The 22,328-nt window shown below is 36.2% G+C and overlaps 1 protein-coding gene across 2 annotated transcripts in view; it reads right to left on the bottom strand.

Moving 5' to 3' along the window:
• LOC111871971 overlaps positions 1–21,504 on the bottom strand; it is a gene marked incomplete at its 5' end in the record, with an annotated part of 34,769 nt that extends 13,265 nt beyond the window's left edge. The window contains 8 exon segments of one of the 2 annotated variants that reach the window (XM_033754466.1): positions 2,036–2,221; positions 4,512–4,701; positions 7,201–7,357; positions 8,833–9,007; positions 13,333–13,469; positions 14,134–14,271; positions 16,918–17,205; positions 21,217–21,504. In XM_033754466.1, the coding sequence (XP_033610357.1) occupies positions 2,036–2,221; positions 4,512–4,701; positions 7,201–7,357; positions 8,833–9,007; positions 13,333–13,469; positions 14,134–14,271; positions 16,918–17,205; positions 21,217–21,504 (1,559 nt within the window). 2 annotated transcript variants of the gene reach the window in all.
• Positions 21,505–22,328: the final 824 nt, after the last annotated feature.

The following is a 22,328-nucleotide window of genomic DNA, read 5'->3' as shown; positions in this document are numbered from 1 at the left end:
AGGCTCACTCACTCACTCACTCACTCACTCACTCATGGAGCTGAGCCCTTCTTGAGAAGCCACCAGTTGTGCAGCTACTCAAGAATCTCCCAGCATTTTGTAGAACCTGAAGGTTCATTACCGTGCTCACAAGAGCACTCCACTGGTCCTTATCCTGAGCCAGATCAATCCAATCCATACCATCCCAACCTATCCCTCTAAGATCAATTTTAACATTGTCCACCCACCTATGCCTTGGTTGTCCCACTGGTCTCTTTCCATCTGGCTTTCCTACCACTATCATATATGCAGTCCTCTTTTCCCTCATTCATGTTACATGTTCTGCCCACCTCATCCTCCTTGACTTAATCGTTCCAATTATACTTGGAAAAGAGTACAAGTTATGAAGCTCCTCATTATGCAGTCACTTTATCTCTCTTCAGTGCACTAAAGGCTTAGATTGAGAAAATTCCACCTGTGATAGGAAACTTATGACATGGTTTGATTCAGGTGGTGGACAAAACCAGAACAAATCATTTGCTAGCGGTATTATTTGACGTGCAGTGGAGAGTATTTTGAAGAAGTGGAACATAAGTTTGCAGTACTAGGTCATTCATTCTTGAATTCAGAAATGTTTTTCAGTTTGGGGGGGGGGGCACGGATTTTTTATCTTTAAGAACAAAACTTCTGACAAGGCATCGCTTCAATTTCAGCAGGCATTAAAATTTCAGATATAAGAAAATTAGCATGGTGAATACACTGCCAATTATTTACACTACAAAGAAAGTTATTGGGATTTTATTCCAGCTGCCATGAAAGGTTGATGACATATATCAGTATAATTACAAAAACTGTATAATGCTCCATGAACAACTTTGAGAGAAAAATACAGGTACTTTTTGAAATTAGTTCCATATATTCCTGTTCAGTACAGGTCACTTTACAAGAATTTGGTTGAAAGACAAAATCTCCAGTGAAATTATGGAAAAGCACAAAAGGGAAGTACATAAAGCTTAACAGAAACAGATCCTGAAATGGCTAGCTGAAAGGGGTTAAAATTATATTTCCAGTATTACCAGTTCAATACTAATCTAATACCCTGATATACCAGACAGCTGTCAGTGCTGCGGTGTTGGCTACAGAGTTCTGTACATGGAAAAGACAAAAGGACAGAAAACAGTTACATGTTCATTTTAATGTATTATAAGAACAGAGGCGTTAGTTTATAAACACATATTTACACATACAACTTTTGTGTAAGTAAAGAATGCCGTCTTCTGGGATGTGGCGCCATGTAGATACTGTGTAAAGTGACGTTCCAGGGAACGTATCGCCTCCATCTTCAGGGTATAAAAATCCGCGAGCGAGATACCAGCATGAGCAGGTGGCTCAGACTGAGTCGCCAGTCAAAAACACCCAGCTATATAAGAACAGGAAGGGAGGGAGATGGGGCCACATGGGAAATTAATAGAGGAGAGGGTAAGGGCCTGTGGAGATGGACTAGCATGTAGCAGGCCAGAGCTCCTCCAGCAACCCTCCTTCTTCTCCCCCCCCAGCACAATCCTATACCTGCTTTGGCTTGCTATCTACTGGCCCATCTCCGCAAACCCTTACCTTCTCCTCTCTATTGATTTCCCATGTGGCCGCCTCACCCTCCCTTCCTGTTCTTATATAGTTGGGTGTTTTGGGTGTTTTCAACTGGCAACTCAGTCTGCAGCCACCTGCTCATGGTCACTACTTGCTCATAGATTTTTATACCCTAAAGATGGAGGTGATACATTCCTTGAAAATGCCTGTTTACACAATATCTACACAGCACCATGTTCCAGAAGATGGCATTCTTCATAGTCACTGCCATGAAAACCTCAAATCTTACATTTGTAAAAGTATTTCTAATTATCTGAATGTATGTACACCTCCATAATAAATACATTTTCTTCTAATAAACACTTCTGTGTTTTTCTCTCAAAAACTGTATTGGTTGTAAGCTTCATGCTTGCAGCCACAGAACTGTTACCCAAAATACTGTTACTTTTCCTGGTGTTTTAGTACTTACATTTACTTCAAGGGGCTCTCCTTCACCTTCTGCATCACTTGCATGAACACTGAAATGTGTGTCCTTATAATTGAAGGCTCCTGCTACTGGATAAATCACTCCTGTTTCCTCATGTATGGTGAACTGATCATTCGGTGTTAGACTGTATTTTATTACAGCATTCCCTCCAAAGTCAATGTCTGTAGCCTGAACATAAAACAGTAACACAACACAAGATGAAAAACTATTTCAAATTGCATAGAAAAAACTCTTACTCTAAACCAGAGGAAATGCTCAATATTACAGAGTCCCGTATACCATGTACACAACAATTTCCTACCTCTGTTCAGCAGTCTTGATTCAACTCTTCAACAATAGTTGACATTCTTAGAACCTAAGAGAAACTTACGGCTAAATGAAGTTAAATTGCATTCCTCATTGAACAAGCTAATTTTTAAGCACTATGGAGTATATATTTTCTAACCAAAAGAAGTATTTGCTAGATATAATTCCACTTGTTCAGATCAAGCAAGCTGGCTAATGAAGTTCAATTGCATTCCTTAATGAACAAGCTAATTTTTAAGCACCTTAGATTGTATGTTTCCTAACCAAAGATGTGTTTGGTAGATATAATTCCATTTGTTCAGATTAAACTGGCTCAGGTGGTAGTTTTATTGACTTGTATTTGGAAGGTGTCTGGTTCGAATCTAAGCTGAGACACCAAATACAGTAAAGTTGTTCCTATGCTTAACTAATTAAGCACTGTACCACATTTTCTTGACCTCGGCATGAGCTGGAGGTGAGTGGTCAGCTTCACACCCTTGCTGCTTTACCCCCAGGGAAAGACACCAGGTACCCATTGGAAAGAAAATTGGGTGGCCCCCAGAGCTGGTCTGGACAACGTGAAGGAGAGAAAATTCTTGACCCTACAGTGACTCAAACTTAGACCCCTTGGTCGTCCAGCCCATAGCCCATCACTATACCAACTATGCTACCCCAGCTCCTGGAGACACCATCTATGCTGACAAATATTCTACAGTTTTCTTCAGTCCCTCTAGGCAAATGCTAGCACAGTACCATGAAGCACACTATGATTGCCTCCTTCCACATCCTTTCTAATTCATCGTTCATTAATCATCCTACGAGTAAATGCTATATAATCTCATCTATTCACAGCAACACTACATTAAAAAAAAACCTAATCCTCATATTCAGAGTCTCATGTTACACATGACAATATATGCGACTCAGTGAATTCGGATATCTGATTATCTCAGTTTTTCTGAACACTTTGGGGTTTGTTTATTTATAAATACAATATTTATTAATTTACACACATACAGGTAATGCTCCACCAGGACTAATTTATTTTAGATCTGAGGCATAGACTTTGATGCTTTCTATGGCTGATACAGTTTTATTCACTACATTCCTAACAAACATATAAACAACTGACAGCTTCTGTATTTCAGCATTCTGTTGCAATTGTTTAACTTAACGTCCATTGTATTTATCGTTTGTCAATATTGCAACACTTGTTTATTCACCACTTAATCTTAATCTTAGTTCAACATTTTACACTTTGACACAACATGTTTCGGCCTCAAATGGCCATCTTTAGGTGTCTGGATATGTTACAAATATTTTATTGAATTATGTTAAAACTGCTACAGTGTGTTAGTCCATGTTAAAAACACATGCTGTAGTTCTCTTTTCAAGGTAAAACAAGATTAAATCCATTAAAATTTGGGTTTAATAGAGATTTTAATGGATTTTATCTTGTTTTACCTTGAAAAGAGAACTACAGCATGTGTTTTTAACCAAGTATAATTAGAATGATCAAGTCAAGGAGGGTGCGATGGGCAGGGCATGTAGCACGAATGGTGGAGAAGAGGAATGCATATAGGATACTGGTGGGAAAGCCAGAAGGAAAGGGACCACTAAGAAGACCAAGACGTAGGTGATTAGATAATATTAAAAAGGATCTTAGAGAGATAGGATGGGATGGTATGGATTGGATTGATCTGGCGCTGGATAGGGACCCGTGGAGGGTTCCTGTGAACACAGTAATGAACCTTCAGGTTCCATATAATGCTGGGAACTTCTTGAGTAGCTGCAGATTTGGTTTCTCCTCAAGAAAGGTCCAGCTCCATGAGTGAGTGAGTAGACAGGGTTTCCTGTATAATCTTAAGCTGTAAGATAAGTAGAAATTTAGATCAGGTACTGCAGGTATACTCTTTGGAGTGATGGTGGAAACTACTCTCGCCAAATTCCCCTTAACATGAACCAGGGGTGAACATTTCAGACCATGGTCTAAACGTATTCCATTTCCATTTATTTTGGACATGTTTTCAGTGTAGCAGTTTATGCATTATTAATATTTTACTTCATTGGTGCTTAATTTTGAATGTCCTCCGGAATATAAAAAGTATGAATGTAGTAACCCTAGTTCCTAAAACTTGTTCTTCTGAAGAAAGCACAACTTAACTGGCATTACCTGCACTTGTGTTAGGTAAGGTGGCAGCATTTGTTTGGCAATCTCGGCATTGGGGTATCCAACTGTAAGTGGTGATGTTATGGTCTTAAACTGAGGACGGTTGTCATTTTCATCTCCAATTTTAAGTACAAGAACTGTCTTTAAGACATCATACTCGATGTTGCCAATTTCATCAAGTACAGACTGTGACCTGCAGATAAAAACCAAACTTTGGTTTCATTTCATATTGATATCACAACCATTTTACTCACTAACCCATATATAAAAATCATTATACATTCACATTTGTCAAGTCAAATCCACAAATTTATTATTTTAGAATAAATTGTGATGTCGTTGAGATTCAAACTGCAATGCATGTCTTCCCCCCTCATACCCACATAACCTTGAAAGAAATAAAATTAGTTGTTCATTTACAAAAATTAAAATAACTACATCTACAGAAAATATGATACATTAAAATAGTTTAACCTGATATAGTTCAACCAGTGGTGTGCTGTGCATGGAAGCAAGGGAAGCATTGCTTCTGTAGTTAAGAAACAAAAACAAAAGAAGTCATATATATAATTTAATCTGAATAATAAGGATGTCAATATTGTCATTTGGCGCATGTTCCTGCTCAAGGCCACATGCCTCCTCCTCCTCCCTTACCCTGCTTGGTGGGACAGACCAAGTTTCCTTTTGTTATTCTTCGTATGAATTCGTCTCACCCAAAGAGGCCAAGGGAAGCAAATTTCGGTTTGCTGGCTAGGCCAGTGAAGGAATGTGTTCTTTCAATGGTTATGTGAAAATTAACTGTGTATGTGTGATTTCAGTCTTGTTGGGTGTTATAGGTAACATTAAGTGTTATCAAAATATTGTAAGTGTATATTTATATGGCATAAGATTGTATTTGTGATCATATTTTGACACATCAGAAAGAAGCTATCTTCATTTAAGGGAAGCAAGTGTGATATTGTGGTACACAGGGCAGGTGCATGATTAGACTACACGCACAGGCGACAGATAAAATGAATGCTGGCAGACAACGTGGCTGCGACTGTGCAATTGAAAGCCTTTTAAAATGAGGGTTTAATAGCAGGGACTTTTCTGAAAATAAAATAATTATAGAAAAAGGATGACCGACATATGAGTTGCCAGACCTTAAAGCACAAACCAAATTATGTGTGAGATTTAATTTGGAATAGTATTCTAAAACAGACTGGCTATCAGGTTGCTGTAATATAGGAAAATTGTTTTGTTGGCCATGCCTATTGTTTCTCAATGAAAAAAAATGTATGGAACAAGACTGGGTTTGGTGATATCAACAACCTTCATAAAGCACTGAAATGACACGAGAACTCTCAGACTCACATTATTTCAACAATGCAACTTGTTATGTTCAGGAAATCTGGAACTGTTAACTTGACAATCAAAAGTGCCTGACGATACTACAGCATAATGAAAATGTGAAAGAAAAGAGAGAAATAATGGAACGCCTGATTGATATCATCTGCCATTTAGGAAAGAGGCAACTTGCCCTCCGTGGTCATGACGGAAGCGTGGATTCTATTGAGCAAGGTAATTATGTGGAATTAGTTCACTTGTTGAGGAAATATGATCATAAACTCAAATGTTCACCTTGAGAACAGTACACCATTTATGGGTTTATTGGACAGTAACTTTTATTACGTTATGTATTATCATATAAGAGTATAAAGAAATACTCATGACAGAAAGAACACTGTCCATAGTGTGGAATCAAGTAAACGGACATCTGAAACATTTGATTATTGTGTTTTTGCAAACCAAACACTGTAATGAGACAGTTCCTCTCCAACTGTGTTGATGCCCACTATCCCACTAGAAGTCCTAGCTGAACTTCCATGAACATACTCTTGTACTGAGGCATTCTGTTGTGTTCTTGGTTACTTGAAAAATCAAGAGTTTTACACAAGCTGAATGATTTTTCATACATAATCAAAAGTTACAAGAAGTGGAATAAATATTGTAATGTGTTAGTGATTTCACATGGAGTCTGAATTAGTAATTGGGTTACTGAATATTTATAACTGGTGACTAACAGTAATTATAGCTCCCTCATTAAACTACATAATTTAAAATTCACTAAAGCACCCACTAATAATTTTCAGTTTATCATCATTAGTGGTGCTTTGTAACGGATACAAACAGTGTCCTCTGCTGCTCATGTTATTACCAGCTGGCCTGTCTCGCACCTAACCCATTGCTTGAAACTCTATTGTTGCCTGTGTGTTCATTGTGTTGGAGCAACGGCCTTCTCTTCTCGCTCCACTATTCTGCTTTCAGCCCTCATGTCTTGATATCAAAAATTTGAATGTCTGATATTTACAATTTATGGATGCTCATGTGTGGGTTCCACATTAATGGTTACATTCTAACATTCTACATGACTAACTAAAGATGAGTATTACAGAGCAACATTTCAAGTATTGAGTAAATAGTTTGTGAATCAATACTGCAAGTGCAGCATGTCCCTTGAAATACTGCTATATACTTATGAATATATATTACGCTGTAATCTCTAAAAAATATTTTTTACCCCTCACTTTAATTCTGTAAGAATATTATTTATTATGCTGATGTTGTCCACACATACCTAGGGTGTCAAACTGCAGGCCTATAAATATACTAACAGAATTATGATAGTGATAAAAAGGCTTATATTTACCTTATATTCCAGAGTTCATGTGCCATGTTCATGCCACTTTCACAACTCAGTTTAAGTTGCAGAACAATATCAGTGTATGACTGGTCTGGGAACAGGTCTGCATCTTCACGGTCAATTTCTTTATGTAGAACAATCTCTCTACCAAAAGTGAAATAATCTGTATGATAAACAACAAATATATTTAATTGGGTATCGTTTCCACAGTGCTTGATGGCTTTGTTCTAGAAGCCTGTCTCATTATAATCTCACAACAGTTCACTAGGCTTCAAACCAACCTCATCATCTTGGAATTGTCTAAAATTATACCAGGCCTTTTAACCCTTCTTCATTCTTGTTTTTTTAATACTAATAATGGATGGCAAGTTATAACGTAAAGTGTCAATGAAATTAAATATTTCCTCCATTCAAACTTCCTCAAACAAGGTAACACGCCCACAACTTTATCGTCGATATAGTGGGAATACCAAATCTATGTGGGTGGTGACCATTAATTCAAGAAACAGACAGAATATTCTGTAATTGTGCATGTCATCTACCAACCATTGCTATTATTCATTGAACATACTGTTCAATATCTTTTGGAACAGGGTAATATTTTCAGAGAAAAGAGCATGAGGAACTTTATGCTCAACTTCTTCATTCACCTGCACAGATTTCATGCAACACTGGATTTTTAGGCACAATAGATCACAGTGGGTCATGGTGCAAGGGCCAAGAAGGCCCATCCCTTATACATTCATTCATCCAACATTGGATTTATATCTATCTACTTGGTGCCCTCAGCTCAATTTAAATGACCCAGTAACCAGCCATTCAATAGTTATTAAAAGGGACACAACTCCAAAGACAATTATGAACACAGATAGCATTTGTTAGTTTTTCATTCGTTAAGCAAATTCATTCTGTTCCAGTTTTAAAAACATGTAAAATCCATTCTCCCACCAATTAATGGGGCGTCAGAGCATTTGCTGACTTTGTATGGAACATCAAATAAAACAAATGAGAGGAAATGTATGTGGGAGACACTCAACAGTGAAAGTTCTTCAGGCCCTTACAGCAATTTAAATCCTACTTACATACATATATACTTATTCCTTGGCTTTACAGACCTTAAGAACGTTTGCCTCCTGTATGACAGATGCCTATTTTTTTCTATTATTTGACTTCTACCTCCATCTCTTCCACTTTCAACTCTCATAAAACATTCTCTACATCTTCCAGCTGTTTTAATTTGGCTCCTCTTACTTTTATTCTAAACTGACTTAATGCTCCTGTCATGAATAAACTTAGTGCATTACAAGCATAAAGATATATAATCATTACCTCGTAAAATTTCCTCGTCTATTTTCCTCAATTTTTTATTCAGAATCTATCATTAGGTTTCTCAACATATGTTGTTTGTTGAGATGAGGTTATTACACTCACACCTAACCTCCAGTCTTTTGAATGGCCCTTGTCCTTTGACCACTCTAGCATGGCTGACCATATCGAAAGCTAATGCCTCTACCAGTATAGCATTCCAGGTGATCAAGGCAAGCAAACCTCTTCACCAAGTTAACGTAATAGCCTTTGTGAAAAAAAATTTAAATTTTATTTTGTTAATTCATGAGCACAGAGTGTCAAATATTATACCATTTGCCTTTTCAGGTGTGATGTTTTCTAGAGTACACTCACACCCATCACCATAATCACAACTCTCCAAAGAGTATGGAGATTTTAATCCCTCTTGAATTTGTTTCGTTGTAATTGAGTATTTCCACTGAGAACCATTCAAACATGGCTGCAGACTCATCACATTCAAGTGCACCTAAACAATGAAAGTTGACTCATATTATTATTTATCACAAATCTATACTGGAAATTTCATGATTTCTTTGCTCCAAATATAAAATTGTTACAGATAAATATTTGCCACACCCAGTCTTTCTTGACTGTTTAATTCTATAGGGGGGAGGTTGGAAAGGTTTATTAGTTTCACACTGTAAAAATGGTGGTACACTTAATTCTTAAATTTGCTATTTGGATAGTACTTCAATGGTATAACCACAGCATATTTGTGCACTAGTTTCTTACAAAAATGAACCACATACACTAAAAGAAGGCACTTCAGTTCTAGCATTTCTTGCTAGTCAGTAGTCAAGTACTTCATTCAATGATGCTGGCACATAACCATATACTTAAACATTTTGGATCACTGACAAACTTTTGAACTGCATACCTTTCATTGTACTGCAGGTTCATCTGTCAATTTCAGTGAAGGTTATCTGTCTATCACTTATCAAATATCACAGTAGAATAGTTAGCACTCCCATTTTGTGTTCAAGATGCTCCACGTTCAAATCTCGATTTACAGACTCATCACGCTGAATTAAGTTTTTCGTGATTTCACTCAGTCCCTCCAGGAAAATTCCTGTGGTATAGTGCCTCAAATTAGTCCGTGACCACTTCCTTTCACATCTTTTATAGTCTGAGTTATTGCAAGTATTGTTAAATAAAGCATAAATAAATAATAAAAATATTTGCCTCTTGCAAAGCCACTATGTTTCAATACACAGAGGACAGAGTAAATAGTAACAGAGTTTCAGAAGGTTAACTGTATGTTACCAAATCCTGAAGGCTGTATGGTCTTGTGTCACAAAAACACAGAGAATGTGGGTTCAGAACCCACTCAGAGAATGGATGTTATTCTGTGTTTTACTTTGTTGCCTTGTTCATGCACAGGCCTTACAGTAATCTCATCCCCTAATGAAGATTTCCATCCCTTATTTGAATACGAATTTAGATGATGTTTACAGTACAGGAGGTAATGGTGTAAACTGGGCTAGAGTGTAAAGAAGAAAAGACAATTTCCAAGACAAATAATAATAGCATGTTCCTCAGTATATTCTGCGCTAAATTCTACAGTACTACAGTTTAGTTCGTGCTTTTAATTTTGTATTATTTGTCTCATACTAACCACTGTTAAATTACTGAATCGTAAACTTTACTTTATGAATAGGATGACCTTCCTCAAAGATATTTCCAATAGAATGTAATTGGTTCTTAGTGAATACAGACTTATGGAGCATGGTTTAAACTGCACACTATGTTACATCTGGTAACCATTGTTTGCATAAATATGGGGAAAAAATCTGCTTGTATATGGTTTGTGCTGGTGCCTTTTATTAGTGTGAAACTTCTTCCTTTAAGTCCACTTTTGCTTCTTCAACAAATCATACCATTTTCACCATATGTTAGCTTCTTTCAGTTTCAGAGTAATTAATTAAGTATTCTGCATAAAAGAATTTTAATNACATGCGTGCGCAACAGGTCGGTTCCGGTTATTTTTGGGTCCCCTTTCGTATTCTGCATAAAAGAATTTCAACNTTTTCACCATATGTTAGCTTCTTTCAGTTTCAGAGTAATTAATTAAAATACGAGGGGGGACCCAAAAATAACCAGAACCGACCTGTTGCGTGCGCATGCTTTGTAGTTACGAGTTTTGCTGCTAGATGGTGTTAGCTGGGGGTCTCCCGCGACTGTTAGTGAGCTGGCGTCAGTCTGAATTAAGTGGTTTGTGTGTGGTGCTCTGTTGTGTGCGTTCCTGTTTCAACCCTTTGGCGATTAGTGAGATGGCCGACCAGAAGGAACAAAGAGTGTGTCGCACACTCTCTCGTAATCTTCGTAACACATCCAGGTAAAAATGTTGGTTCACTGTTTGTCCTGGCGGAACGAACTCTTTGTGGACAATGCCATTCACATCAAAAAAACAAATCAACATTGTTTTCACATTGGATCGCACTTGACGCACTTTCTTCGGTCGTGGTGAAGTTGGAGTTTTCCACTGGCTTGATGATTGCTTTGATTCTGGATCGCACCCGTAGCACCAAGACTCATCGCCAGTCACAATTCTTTTAAGAAATTCTGGATCGTTCTGCACTTCACTCTTCAAGTCGCGGCAAACATTCACGCGGTTTTCTCTTTGGTCATCTCCGAGCAAGCGAGGAACAAATTTTGCAGACACCCGTCTCATGTGCAAACCTTCGGTTAAAATTCGCTGGACCGTGCTCCATGAGATGTTCGTTTCCTCAGAAAGTTGGTCAATGGTCTTTCGACGATCTTCATCAATTGCACGTTTGATTTTGGCAATTTTTCGTCATTTCTTCCTGTCGAAGGACGCCCGGGGCTTGGCATGTCTTCTGTTGACATGTTGCCAGATTTGAAACTGGAAAACCACTCGTAGACCTGTGATTTCCCCAAAGCATCATCATTAAAGGCTTGCCGAAGCATCCCAACAGTCTCGGCTGCAGTTTTCCCTAACAGAAAACAAAATTTCACGCACACTCTTTGTTCCTTCTGGTCGGCCATCTCACTAATCGCCAAAGGGTTGAAACAGGAACGCACACAACAGAGCATCACAGACAAACCACTTAACTGAGACTGACGCCAGCTCACTAACAGTCGCGGGAGACCCCCAGCTAACACCACCTAGCAGCACAACTCGTAACTATAAAACATGCGTGCGCAACAGGTCGGTTCCGGTTATTTTTGGGTCCCCTTTCGTATTCTGCATAAAAGAATTTCAACGCTCTAATTAACCTCCTCTTAATAGGACACAAAATATTTTTAACAGAAAATCAGTAAGCACGATTATAATTTACAAATATAACAAACTTCAAGTCTCTGTCTACATATCTCTACATGATCCCTCAGCTATTCTCAAATGAAAGGGTACAGGCAGATATAATTTCTTTTCTGTATTGTAATTTACATACCACTTAAAGTTCCCCTAACAAAAGATACACATTTTTTTAATGGTACATCATAATATAAAGTCACCGATGATTTGACTGAATTCAAAATCAAGACATTAGAGAATGATCAAATATATTTTCCAAAATTGGAAACATTAGAAGTCATCAAAGAAAATGGTACAGCCAAGTGAAATAAATGGAGAACCATTGTTTCTCAAACATATTTTACATATATCCTCGAAGAGGAAAATGAGAAAGAATGAAAAGACTGAAAGACCAATTCCAAGAAAACTTTCCTGGAGTCAGAACAGACTAATTAGTCTAATTCTTGATGATGATTATGGTGACGATTATGAAGCTGACCACTCACTTGCAAATTAGTTCCAAGGTCAAGAATACATGCCTCTATACATCCACTCCCCCATATATTGCTTAATTAGTTAAGCACAGGGACAACTTTAAATTTTACTTTACCTTATCATATTAAAGGTGCTAGATATTCTTCACTGATAGAAATGTGAATGAGTGTTACACTTTTATTTCTGACAATACAGGATGAAAGAGTATGAAGCTAGTATAGTCTCCAGTAGCATGATGATTATATCAAGTTTCATGAAGATTGGTTGAGTGATTTGGTAGTTGTTAAGAACAGGACACATAAATACAGATAATAATGCAACAGCCTTAGTTTGTCAGTTTCAAAAAGCTACAGCACATACTTTTACAGCCTGTAACAACAGAGAATTTTAAAAAGACTGTGTTCAAGGTTATTTTATAAAATTTAAATCCTTGTTTAATATATTTACTAATAATCTGTTGGACAGATTTTATTATTCTAAAACTTCATTCTTTGCTTGGCCATATATATTCTTAAGGGGTAAAATTTCTAGGTCTTACTCGCTTTATTACCTATTAGTTTTCCTTTCTCACTAGTCTGACAGTTCTCTAAACTCCACTTATATGGTCAACCCTCAAGCATGCCTCTGCTGCTTACAGTTACCCTGCATCACCTGATTCTACTAACCTGGAAAATATTCATGAAACAAGTAGAAATTTCATATTGCAATAGATTTTCAATATGACTCTGAGTGCATTTGCCCAATTATTCTAAACTATGTAAAAGTTCAGGATTCTCTCTCTCTTGATAAGCATCATAATAATCACCACTATCATGATGATTATTACTGTTATTATCACGCGTATTTTTACTCTTAATAACATATCATTCACGTTGTAAGAACTGTGATCTTTTGTGCCGCATATGAATGTTTTTATATTTATGACTTGATGTTCTACAGTCAATATGAAGAGTCACTGGTTTGGAGAAGTTAAATCAGAATCACACACACTGTGAAACTTGATACTGAGTAAATGATAGCATACTGATTTTCTTTCATACCCTTGCTGTCTCAGTGTACGTGTCTCCTTCAATATTTGCATCAACTCTGACAATAAAATGGCCACCATCCTTAATATTCTTTGTCACATTAACTTTTCCAGTCTCATGTTCTATAAAGAGACTGTCACTCAGAGGCCCTGAAAAAGAGATGCCATAACTTTAGTAATAATGTCCCTTCAAACTGTGGTTCCTGAACTCAACCAAGTCTCTTCATCTGTTGACTTCTAGCTTTTTGTAACCATATTTTCCATCTTTCCTTAGAAAACTGAAATTAAACTTTTTACTATAAATACAAAAGACCTTCTTGCACTGTGGTCATGCACAGAAATGTTTAAATAGGAAGGATACTGAAAAAGGGAAGAATTGTAAAAAATCAATAGAGTAAAATAAAGGGCGAGGGAAAAAATGGATGAGAAAGTGGTATGGGAACACAAGGGGCCAGTTGGAGTATAGTAAGAGATGACAATGAAGAGCAAGAGCCAATTTAATTTTAATTATTTTCCTATTATTTTGTTTATTCAGATCCCTTTTGTCTGTTTTTTTTTTGGGAGTGCCAAGGATTAGGTCTGTTGGCCTCTTCTAATTTTGAACATTTATAACCTCCTTGTGCCTCTTTTGCTTTTTACTTCAGTATTAGTTTTACACAGGTTTCATCTTCCATGTTTTGAATGTGGTATAAGTAGATTCTAAAGGATAATGACAATGAATGTGGTATAAGTAGATTCTAAAGGATAATGACAATGCTGCATAAAAGTAAAAATAAAAAAGTAAAGCTATCCCTGTAACAGGCCAGTTACTTACCAGTTTCAATTTTATACACTTTAGTGCATTCATGACTACAAAATGCACTCATGGTCTTTATGTATCCAGTTTGTTGTTCATAAATAGAAGTTATGGCCTCTGGGTCTCTGAAATGTACCCACTTTTGTTCTGAGGGTGCTGAAAAAACAAAACCAATAACTTCTTATAAATAACAGTTTTGTTGCAAGCATATTAACTGCTATAAATTGTCACATGTAAATTTAACATACATTTCTAACATTTCTTCGCAATGGATGCAGAAAATAAAGATCTACAACTGCTCTGAAATTCTGAAAATTTAATCTTCATGTCCTTGTCCAGGGTTGTCACAGTTTCATTGGCGACAGTGACAATTTGTCGCTCTTGAATTTACATTCCAACTCTACTTATATACAGCTAACCATCTTCAAGGACATACATTACACCACTTCAGAATTCCAATCTTTGCTTTCAAAGACACACATTCTGCTGCATCAACCAGTCCTCAAAGATTCATATTATACTACTATGTCAATACATCAGCCCTTACTTCAAAGACACATACTACATTAATCAGTTCTGACTACTCACCAAATAGGAATATACCAAAAAGGTTACTCTACACATACATATTCAAATTATCTTATAACATAGCCTTACAAGTTGATTTAGATTGATTACAATAGATTGAACACAGAAGATGAACAGTATGGCATAGGAGTGTGAAGGGCCAAAGTTGCATGAGATTATACAAATTTGATAATTTCATATTTAACAACTCAGAAATGACAGTGAATTTTTGTATTGGGGCAGGACTCAGGACTGTAAATTTTACATTTAATCCATATAAAAATTAAGTAGAATCTGATTTTATACATTATCCTCTCCAGATACTTATACAATTTTATGCTTTAATGAATTTTCACTCACAGTAGAGATATTTATAATTGATTTTTCTATATCGCCTGATAATGAACATTTATGGTTGAAACCTTTAATGTATAATCAAAAACAAACAAGAGGAAAGTTTTTTAACATAAATCTGCCATTGTTAATCTTACACACTGAAAGAACTTTGAACCTACATATCCACTAAAATGTAATTCAAGAAGTCTCTGGCAAAATGTACAATAAAGGGCAAACCAACCCAGTGTTTGTCTCCCTAATGCATTTTGTGTAATGGCAGCCCTTAATACACTTTAAGTAAATGAGAAGATCCATTATATGTATACAGTGGCCGTCTTGTAGTGCACACAATTTCACCTGTCACTTCACAACATGTTTCGGCAACACAGTACCATCATTAGGTGTCCCAACTACGTCAATCTATTGCATTGCCTGCCTTCATATGTTTTCACCAGCCATTTAAAAAGTACTTAAAAAGTCCGTGTTTGTCAACTATGATAAATTTACACTCGCTAAAACTTGTTAAGATAATTCATCTTATTTGTCTTAATTAAAACTTGTATGTGGTTCGTTCACTACGGGGTCGTTTTTCTTATTTTCTGTGTAAACCGCATCTTGTGATGTGTGTTCCCTTCTTAGCTGCGAGTGTTGTATTTTTTCATTTTGTGTTTTTAAATGGTTGGTGAAAACATATGAAGGCAAGCAATGCAATAGATTGACGTAGTTGGGACACCTGATGATGGCACTGTGTTGCCGAAACATGTTGTGAAGTGACAGGTGAAACTGTGTGCACTACAAGACAGCCACTGTATACATATAATGGATGAAAATCGGTGCAACAGGATGCTAAAATATAACATTATAAATGAGAAGATGTTTATGTAATTTCAAAATTCTCCTAAAATTTACACAAGAACACAGTTTGTAATAATTATATGATATATCTCTGTATATTGTTATAAGATGCATGTGCTAACAGTAATAAACATCCACATTCCACAAAAGACAGGTGATTTTTTAATTAAATGCGCACAAATTATTTACTTCTCAAAATGGACCTCATTTCATGGAATTTGGTTATATTTCAGCACAATGTCAATTTGTCTTCTGCTTCAAGATGTCAAGAGTAACAGTTAAATCAAAATATCACCTTATATATAAAACCATGTATAAACAGCTAACAAATGGAAGTGATAAATAAATTCTAGGAATGGTTGTTATTATTCAGCTGAAAAATTATCATCATCCTGTTTACTTTCCAAAATAATGAAGATCAAGCTATAAAAATACTAATACTGCCAGTAGTTTTCTATGGACATAAATTATTGTCCTTTAATGCGAGAGAATGTAAATTACATTTAATGTCTGAAAGCAAACTGATTAGGAACATAAGATGGGGGAATGTGTGAGGAAAATTTATGGTATTAACTTACATGAGGGGGTACTCTGTGATGTTTGCATGTTACATATGTCACCTAATATATGGCAAATCCAACTGAAGCAATTGTTTTGATATATGTATTTGTATCACACATAAATGAGTTCTAAAAGTACCCTAGAAAAAGTCAAACAATGTAAATTTCTTATCAGTATAAGTTCACTGTGTGTAATGGTATTCATTACCAAACACACAGTGTTGGATCAAGAGCAGAAAGGTTTTTTTCAATTGTCTACATATGTTCCTTGTGAATCTACATAGCTGTGTGGCCTTGACATTCATTCAGTTTTACAATATAGCTTCCCAGCCAGCCAGAAAAAATTAATCTGAATTAGGCAGCAAATGGTGTACTTAGAAAAGCAAAAGGTGCTTGGCAGGTTTGCAAAAGAGATGCACCTATAAACTGCAAACCAGAAAATCCTAGTGGCGCAGTTGGGAGTACACTGTAACTTCTAAAATACCTGAGGTAGACGAAGATGTACTAGTGGTGTCTTCACTTGGACAAGGTGTGCATTCTTGACATTCTGTTGTTTCTTCTGATGGATCAGTTACCTCTGGGCAATGTGTGGTTATCTCTGGACAGGTTATGATTGGCGGGCATGAACATGGTAATGTCGTCGATTCTGTTGCACAGGTTACTTCTGGGCATGTTGCTGTTGTTTCAGTTGGGCAGTCAGTGACAACTTCAGTTGTACAGGGTGGACACACTGTTGTTGGTTCCGTTGTACATGTAGAAGCTTCTGTTGTACCTGCAGGATAATCAGTCTTCTTAGTTCCATGTCTTCCCCCACTCTTCATTAGGCTGCATGTATTTCAGCTTCATTTTTCTAAAACGTAGCTTACTGTACATTTGCTCTTCACTGGTACCATCAGGGTACCATATGATATAAGTTAGTTGAGAGAGTGTGGCATGAACACAAATTTGCTAAAATACTTTTAAGTCTGCCATAAGAAGTTTGGATGATTTATAAAACGAAGGACTTCATATTTTTGTTGACACCTGTTATGCTGATGGCTACAATATTTTAAGTTGGTCTGAAGAATAATATTATAAAGAAAATAACACATTAAAAAGCAATTTCAAACAATATTCAAATAACGATTTTTAACCTTAAAACTGTAAATGTATATCTTAAGAATGTTCACTATATTTGTTATTCTTATATTAATACTAACATATAAATATAGTTTTTCAATTTTTCTTCTTAAATGAATTTACAAGATAAAAATACATAAAATTTGTTGTTACCAATTTGCTTTAGATCCATACAAGGTATTGCACTTTCAAATAATGACCTTCAACCTTAAAATTATAAATGTAAATCTTAAGAATATTTATTATATTTGTTATTCTTATACTAATACTAATATACAACTACAGTTTTTAAATTTTTGTTCTTAACTGAATTTTCAAGATAAAAATACACAAAATTTATTGTTACCATTTGGCTTATGATCCAAATGAGGATCACTGGTCATTGTGTAATATATGCTTCTAGCTTAAATTTACATTTTTCTCATTTACACAGAATCCAGACTGACTCTGGGGTCCATCCAGCCTAGTATCCAATGGGTACCAGGAGCTTTTTCTCCGGTGGTAAAGTGACCTATAGTGTGAAGTGTGAAGTTGACCACTCACCTTCATCTAGTACGAGGTCGAAAAAGGTGGAGCTATACCTCCACTCCCACATTTGTCTTAATGGCACAGTGCTTAACTAATTAAACACAGGGACAACTTTAGCTTCACCTTTTACCTTCAATTCAGCTTGTTTTACTTTGTGAATTTAATTGTATTACACTATAAAGTATATTATCTTCTTATATTTACAACACACCTATGAGCAAGAGTGCAAATACAGAGCGGAAACATGACAAAATTATGATCTGAAAAAATTCTATGAAAAAAGCATCTAAATAGATGATGAAAATCATAAAAGTGTATTGGTTTAGAATACCTTTCCAACTTATCATAAATTATATACACAGTATTCTTTACAAAACCTTGTTTTATTGATTCTATTTTTTTTTTCCTTGGCACTACAGCCCCAGTGGGCCTAGGCCTACCTCCATGAACTTCTCCGTTCACTTCGGTTTTTCTAGATCTTACACATACGGCAGGACTCCGTGCGTGAGTGATCAGCTCGTCGCAAGGCCTCTACCTGTAGACAAACACAGAAAAACGCACACAAACATTTATGCCCTTAGTGGGATTCGAACCCATGATCACGGCTTCCATGCGAGAGAAGACAGCGCATGCCTTAGACCGCTCAGCTACCATGACCAGCGATTCTCTGTTTAGTAACTGTAATTTTAAATATCAGTACAACAACAGGTACTTTACTTCTTTATAAACTATCCTACTTTCCTTCCTTTCACTTCAGTACTAATTTCTGTATTTGTATCATCCATGCTAAGATCATAACAGTTTTCGAGATGCTTTTAGGGAGTGGCATTGACATCATTACTTAGTATTTCTTGAAAAAATGCAGATTTTTACTTTCTCGTATTTTCATTATTATGCTTGTTTTTGCACGAAACTAGAGGTTCAGAGCTGAGTCTTGTATGGCTGTATGCTTTTAACCCCTTGATAGCATTCAATACAGTGGTCTCAATATTATTTCTAGTTCTAAATATTCATATCTGAAGATACTGATTTCATTCCAACTGAACTACTACAAGTAAATGGCTCAACACTGCATTCAGAGATACATAAATTTAGAACAAATCCAAGTATCTTACATCTGAGTACTGCTTTCTAGTTGTTTCATTTCCAGTGCAATAGAATTAGGATGAATTCCCTGGTTTAAAGATATGTGGCACTAGAGAGACTGGTGACACTGTTCAACAGAAATCCCACAGTTGGAACACACACCTCTGCAACATGAGTTCTCCAAACAAATGAAGACAGAAAGGGAGCACATTACACCTTGGCAGAAAGAGCAAAGTTGCTGATATTCCATTATTTCATTTAGGAACCACAAAATTACATTCCGTTATTTTAATTATAGAGGTTTGCAGGGTTTCCTGTGAAGAGGATGTGGGAGTGGTATTCGTATTCTCTCCCTTTCCTTGGGACTTTTTGAAGATATCAAAACAAAAAGAATAACTGTATCTAATATAAATAGTAATAATTACAATTATTTAAATCAAATGTTATTGTTCTATCCTGAACAAAAAAGATGATCTGTAAAAATGTTCTTGAACAGCTTAAGCATTTAAGAAAATATTCTCTGCCCCACCCCATTCCTGGAACAGTGCACAGAGGAATAAGTATCTTTTTATGTCATGATCCTAGCTAGGCAATACTAGGTAACTACAATCATTAAACAGGAACCAGTTAAAATTTGTGACAGGACTATTAACACACCACACATTTTAAAGGACATATATACAAGACGGTAGTAGGTGATAATCCTGCTTGCAATAGGTTCTAAAACTCTGAGGAAATAGCACTACATATCATGCTATTGAAAAACACTTTTGAGACTCAGATACTGTCACTTCAAACCTCACTTGCTGAAACCTAGAGACCATTGTAAAGTCCTAATAAACATATTAACATTATTTATTCAAGAAGCAGGGTCCATGTTGGAATAACTTTTACGATGCATGGTAAATCACAACTAGTTGCAGTGCCTGACTGTTGGAAGTCCACCTCCTTTTATTCTATTCTCTTCTACTTTGTTCTAATACTATGGAATACTATGGAGTATTTCATGATATAGAGAAAAACCTACTTTAAATGGACCCTTTATTGAACGGAATCTGTCAATTTGTCTTAAATGGAAATATTTTCAGGTCCTCTGACTTTGGGGCTGAAAAAATGTTAAATACCCTAGATTAAACAGAAACTGTCTAACGTGGAATCAGAAATCAAAATAAGCCTTTATACGGAAAATTTCCAGTCTTCTGGAATGCATTGTTTTGAACAATGCAGGCATCTTATACATTCTAAAGTAAAGGTAAAGCTATCCCTGTAACAGGCTGTGGAGGCCCATAGGGTTGTCAGATGTTGAGGTTCCCACACTTTCTAGACAATTGCCTTATAGATGGAGGCAAGGTTGTCAGCCTAACGCGCCAGCCACCCTTTACCTCCAAGAATAGTCCAAGAATATTCCTGGTACTCATTTCTGTTAGAGGCTGAGTTGACCCCAAGGCCATAATGAGGCTGGAAGGATTAGGTCAATTGAAAGAAATCCAGTGACCTCATGGGGACTTCAACCCGCCATCTTCCGGCTTGTAGCATTGTGCCTCAACCAACTACGCTACCGTGAGCCCCCTCCTATACATTCTACAGAATTTTATTTTCTCTATCTCTCTGAAATCAGCTTTCAATGGTACTGCACTACCTGCACTGAAATTCAACTAAAACGTTTGTCCCTTCCGGAAATTTTACTCAGTAAGGGCTCTAGGCCCATATTTTTACTTTAGTCTAGAAAATAAAATGTTTTTCATTTTTCTCCTCAAATTTTGTTAAAAATATGCTTCGTCCCAGTGAATATGTAATGAGTTACACATGAGATAAGCATACAAAATTCATGCTGGTCTTCACATGAAGTGGTCTCTAAAGTTATCCAATCTAAATAAAAACTGAAGTAGTTCAACAACTGTTTGTAAAATTTTCCAGTATTTCATGAAAATCCATCAACTGGTCTCAAGCAAAAGGTGCTTGGCAGGTTTGCAAAAGAGATGCACCTATAAACTGCAAACCAGAAAATGCAAGTGGAACAGTCAGGAGTACACTGTAACTTCTAAAATACCTGAGGTAGAAGAAGATGTACTAGTGGTGTCTTCACTTGGACAAGGTGTGCATTCTTGACATTCTGTTGTTTCTTCTGATGGATCAGTTACCTCTGGGCAATGTGTGGTTATCTCTGGACAGGTTATGATTGGCGGGCATGAACATGGTAATGTCGTCGATTCTGTTGCACAGGTTACTTCTGGGCATGTTGCTGTTGTTTCAGTTGGGCAGTCAGTGACAACTTCAGTTGTACAGGGTGGACACACTGTTGTTGGTTCCGTTGTACATATAGAAGCTTCTGTTGTACCTGCAGGATAAACAGTCTTCTTAGTTCCGTGTCTTCCCTCACTCTTCATTAGGCTGCCTTAAAATTATAAATGTAAATCTTAAGAATATTTATTATATTTGTTATTCTTATATTAATACTAATATACAAGTACAGTTTTTAAATTTTTGTTCTTAAATAATTTACAAGATAAAAATACACAAAATTTATTGTTACCATTTGGCTTATGATCCAGATAAGGATCACTGGTCATTGTGTAATATATGCTTCTAGCTTCAATTTACATCTTTCTCTTTTCCACAGAATCCAGACCGACTCTGGGGTCCACCCAGCCTAGTATCCAATGGGCACCACATCTAGTGCGAGGTTGAGAAAGGTGGAGCTATACCTCCACTCCCACATTTGTCTTAATGGCACGGTGCTTAACTAATTAAACACAGGGACAACTTTACCTTCAATTTAGCCTGCTTTACTTTGTGAATTGAACTGAATTGGTCTATAAAGTATATTACCTACTTATATTTATAACACACCTATGTGCAAGAGTGCAAATACAGAGGGGAAATATGACAAAATTATGATCTGAAAAAAATTCTATGAAAAAAGCATCTAAATAGATGATGAAAATCATAAAATTGTATTGGTTTAGCATACCTTTCCAACTTATCATAAATTATATACACAGTATTCTTTATAAAACCTTGTTTTATTGATTATTTGTTTTGTAACTGTAAATTTAATTAATTAACCAAAACTTCAACTTTTCTCTTACCATTTAATGCTATACAGTCTACGATGCTGAGAGTGTCATTAAATAAACCATGAATATGTAAAAAAAATCTCTT

This window comes from Cryptotermes secundus, unplaced genomic scaffold, assembly GCF_002891405.2.
Source record: "Cryptotermes secundus unplaced genomic scaffold, Csec_1.0 scaffold2166, whole genome shotgun sequence".
Classification (NCBI taxonomy): Eukaryota; Metazoa; Arthropoda; class Insecta; order Blattodea; family Kalotermitidae; genus Cryptotermes; species Cryptotermes secundus.
This window is presented reverse-complemented; position numbering and strand designations above follow the sequence as displayed.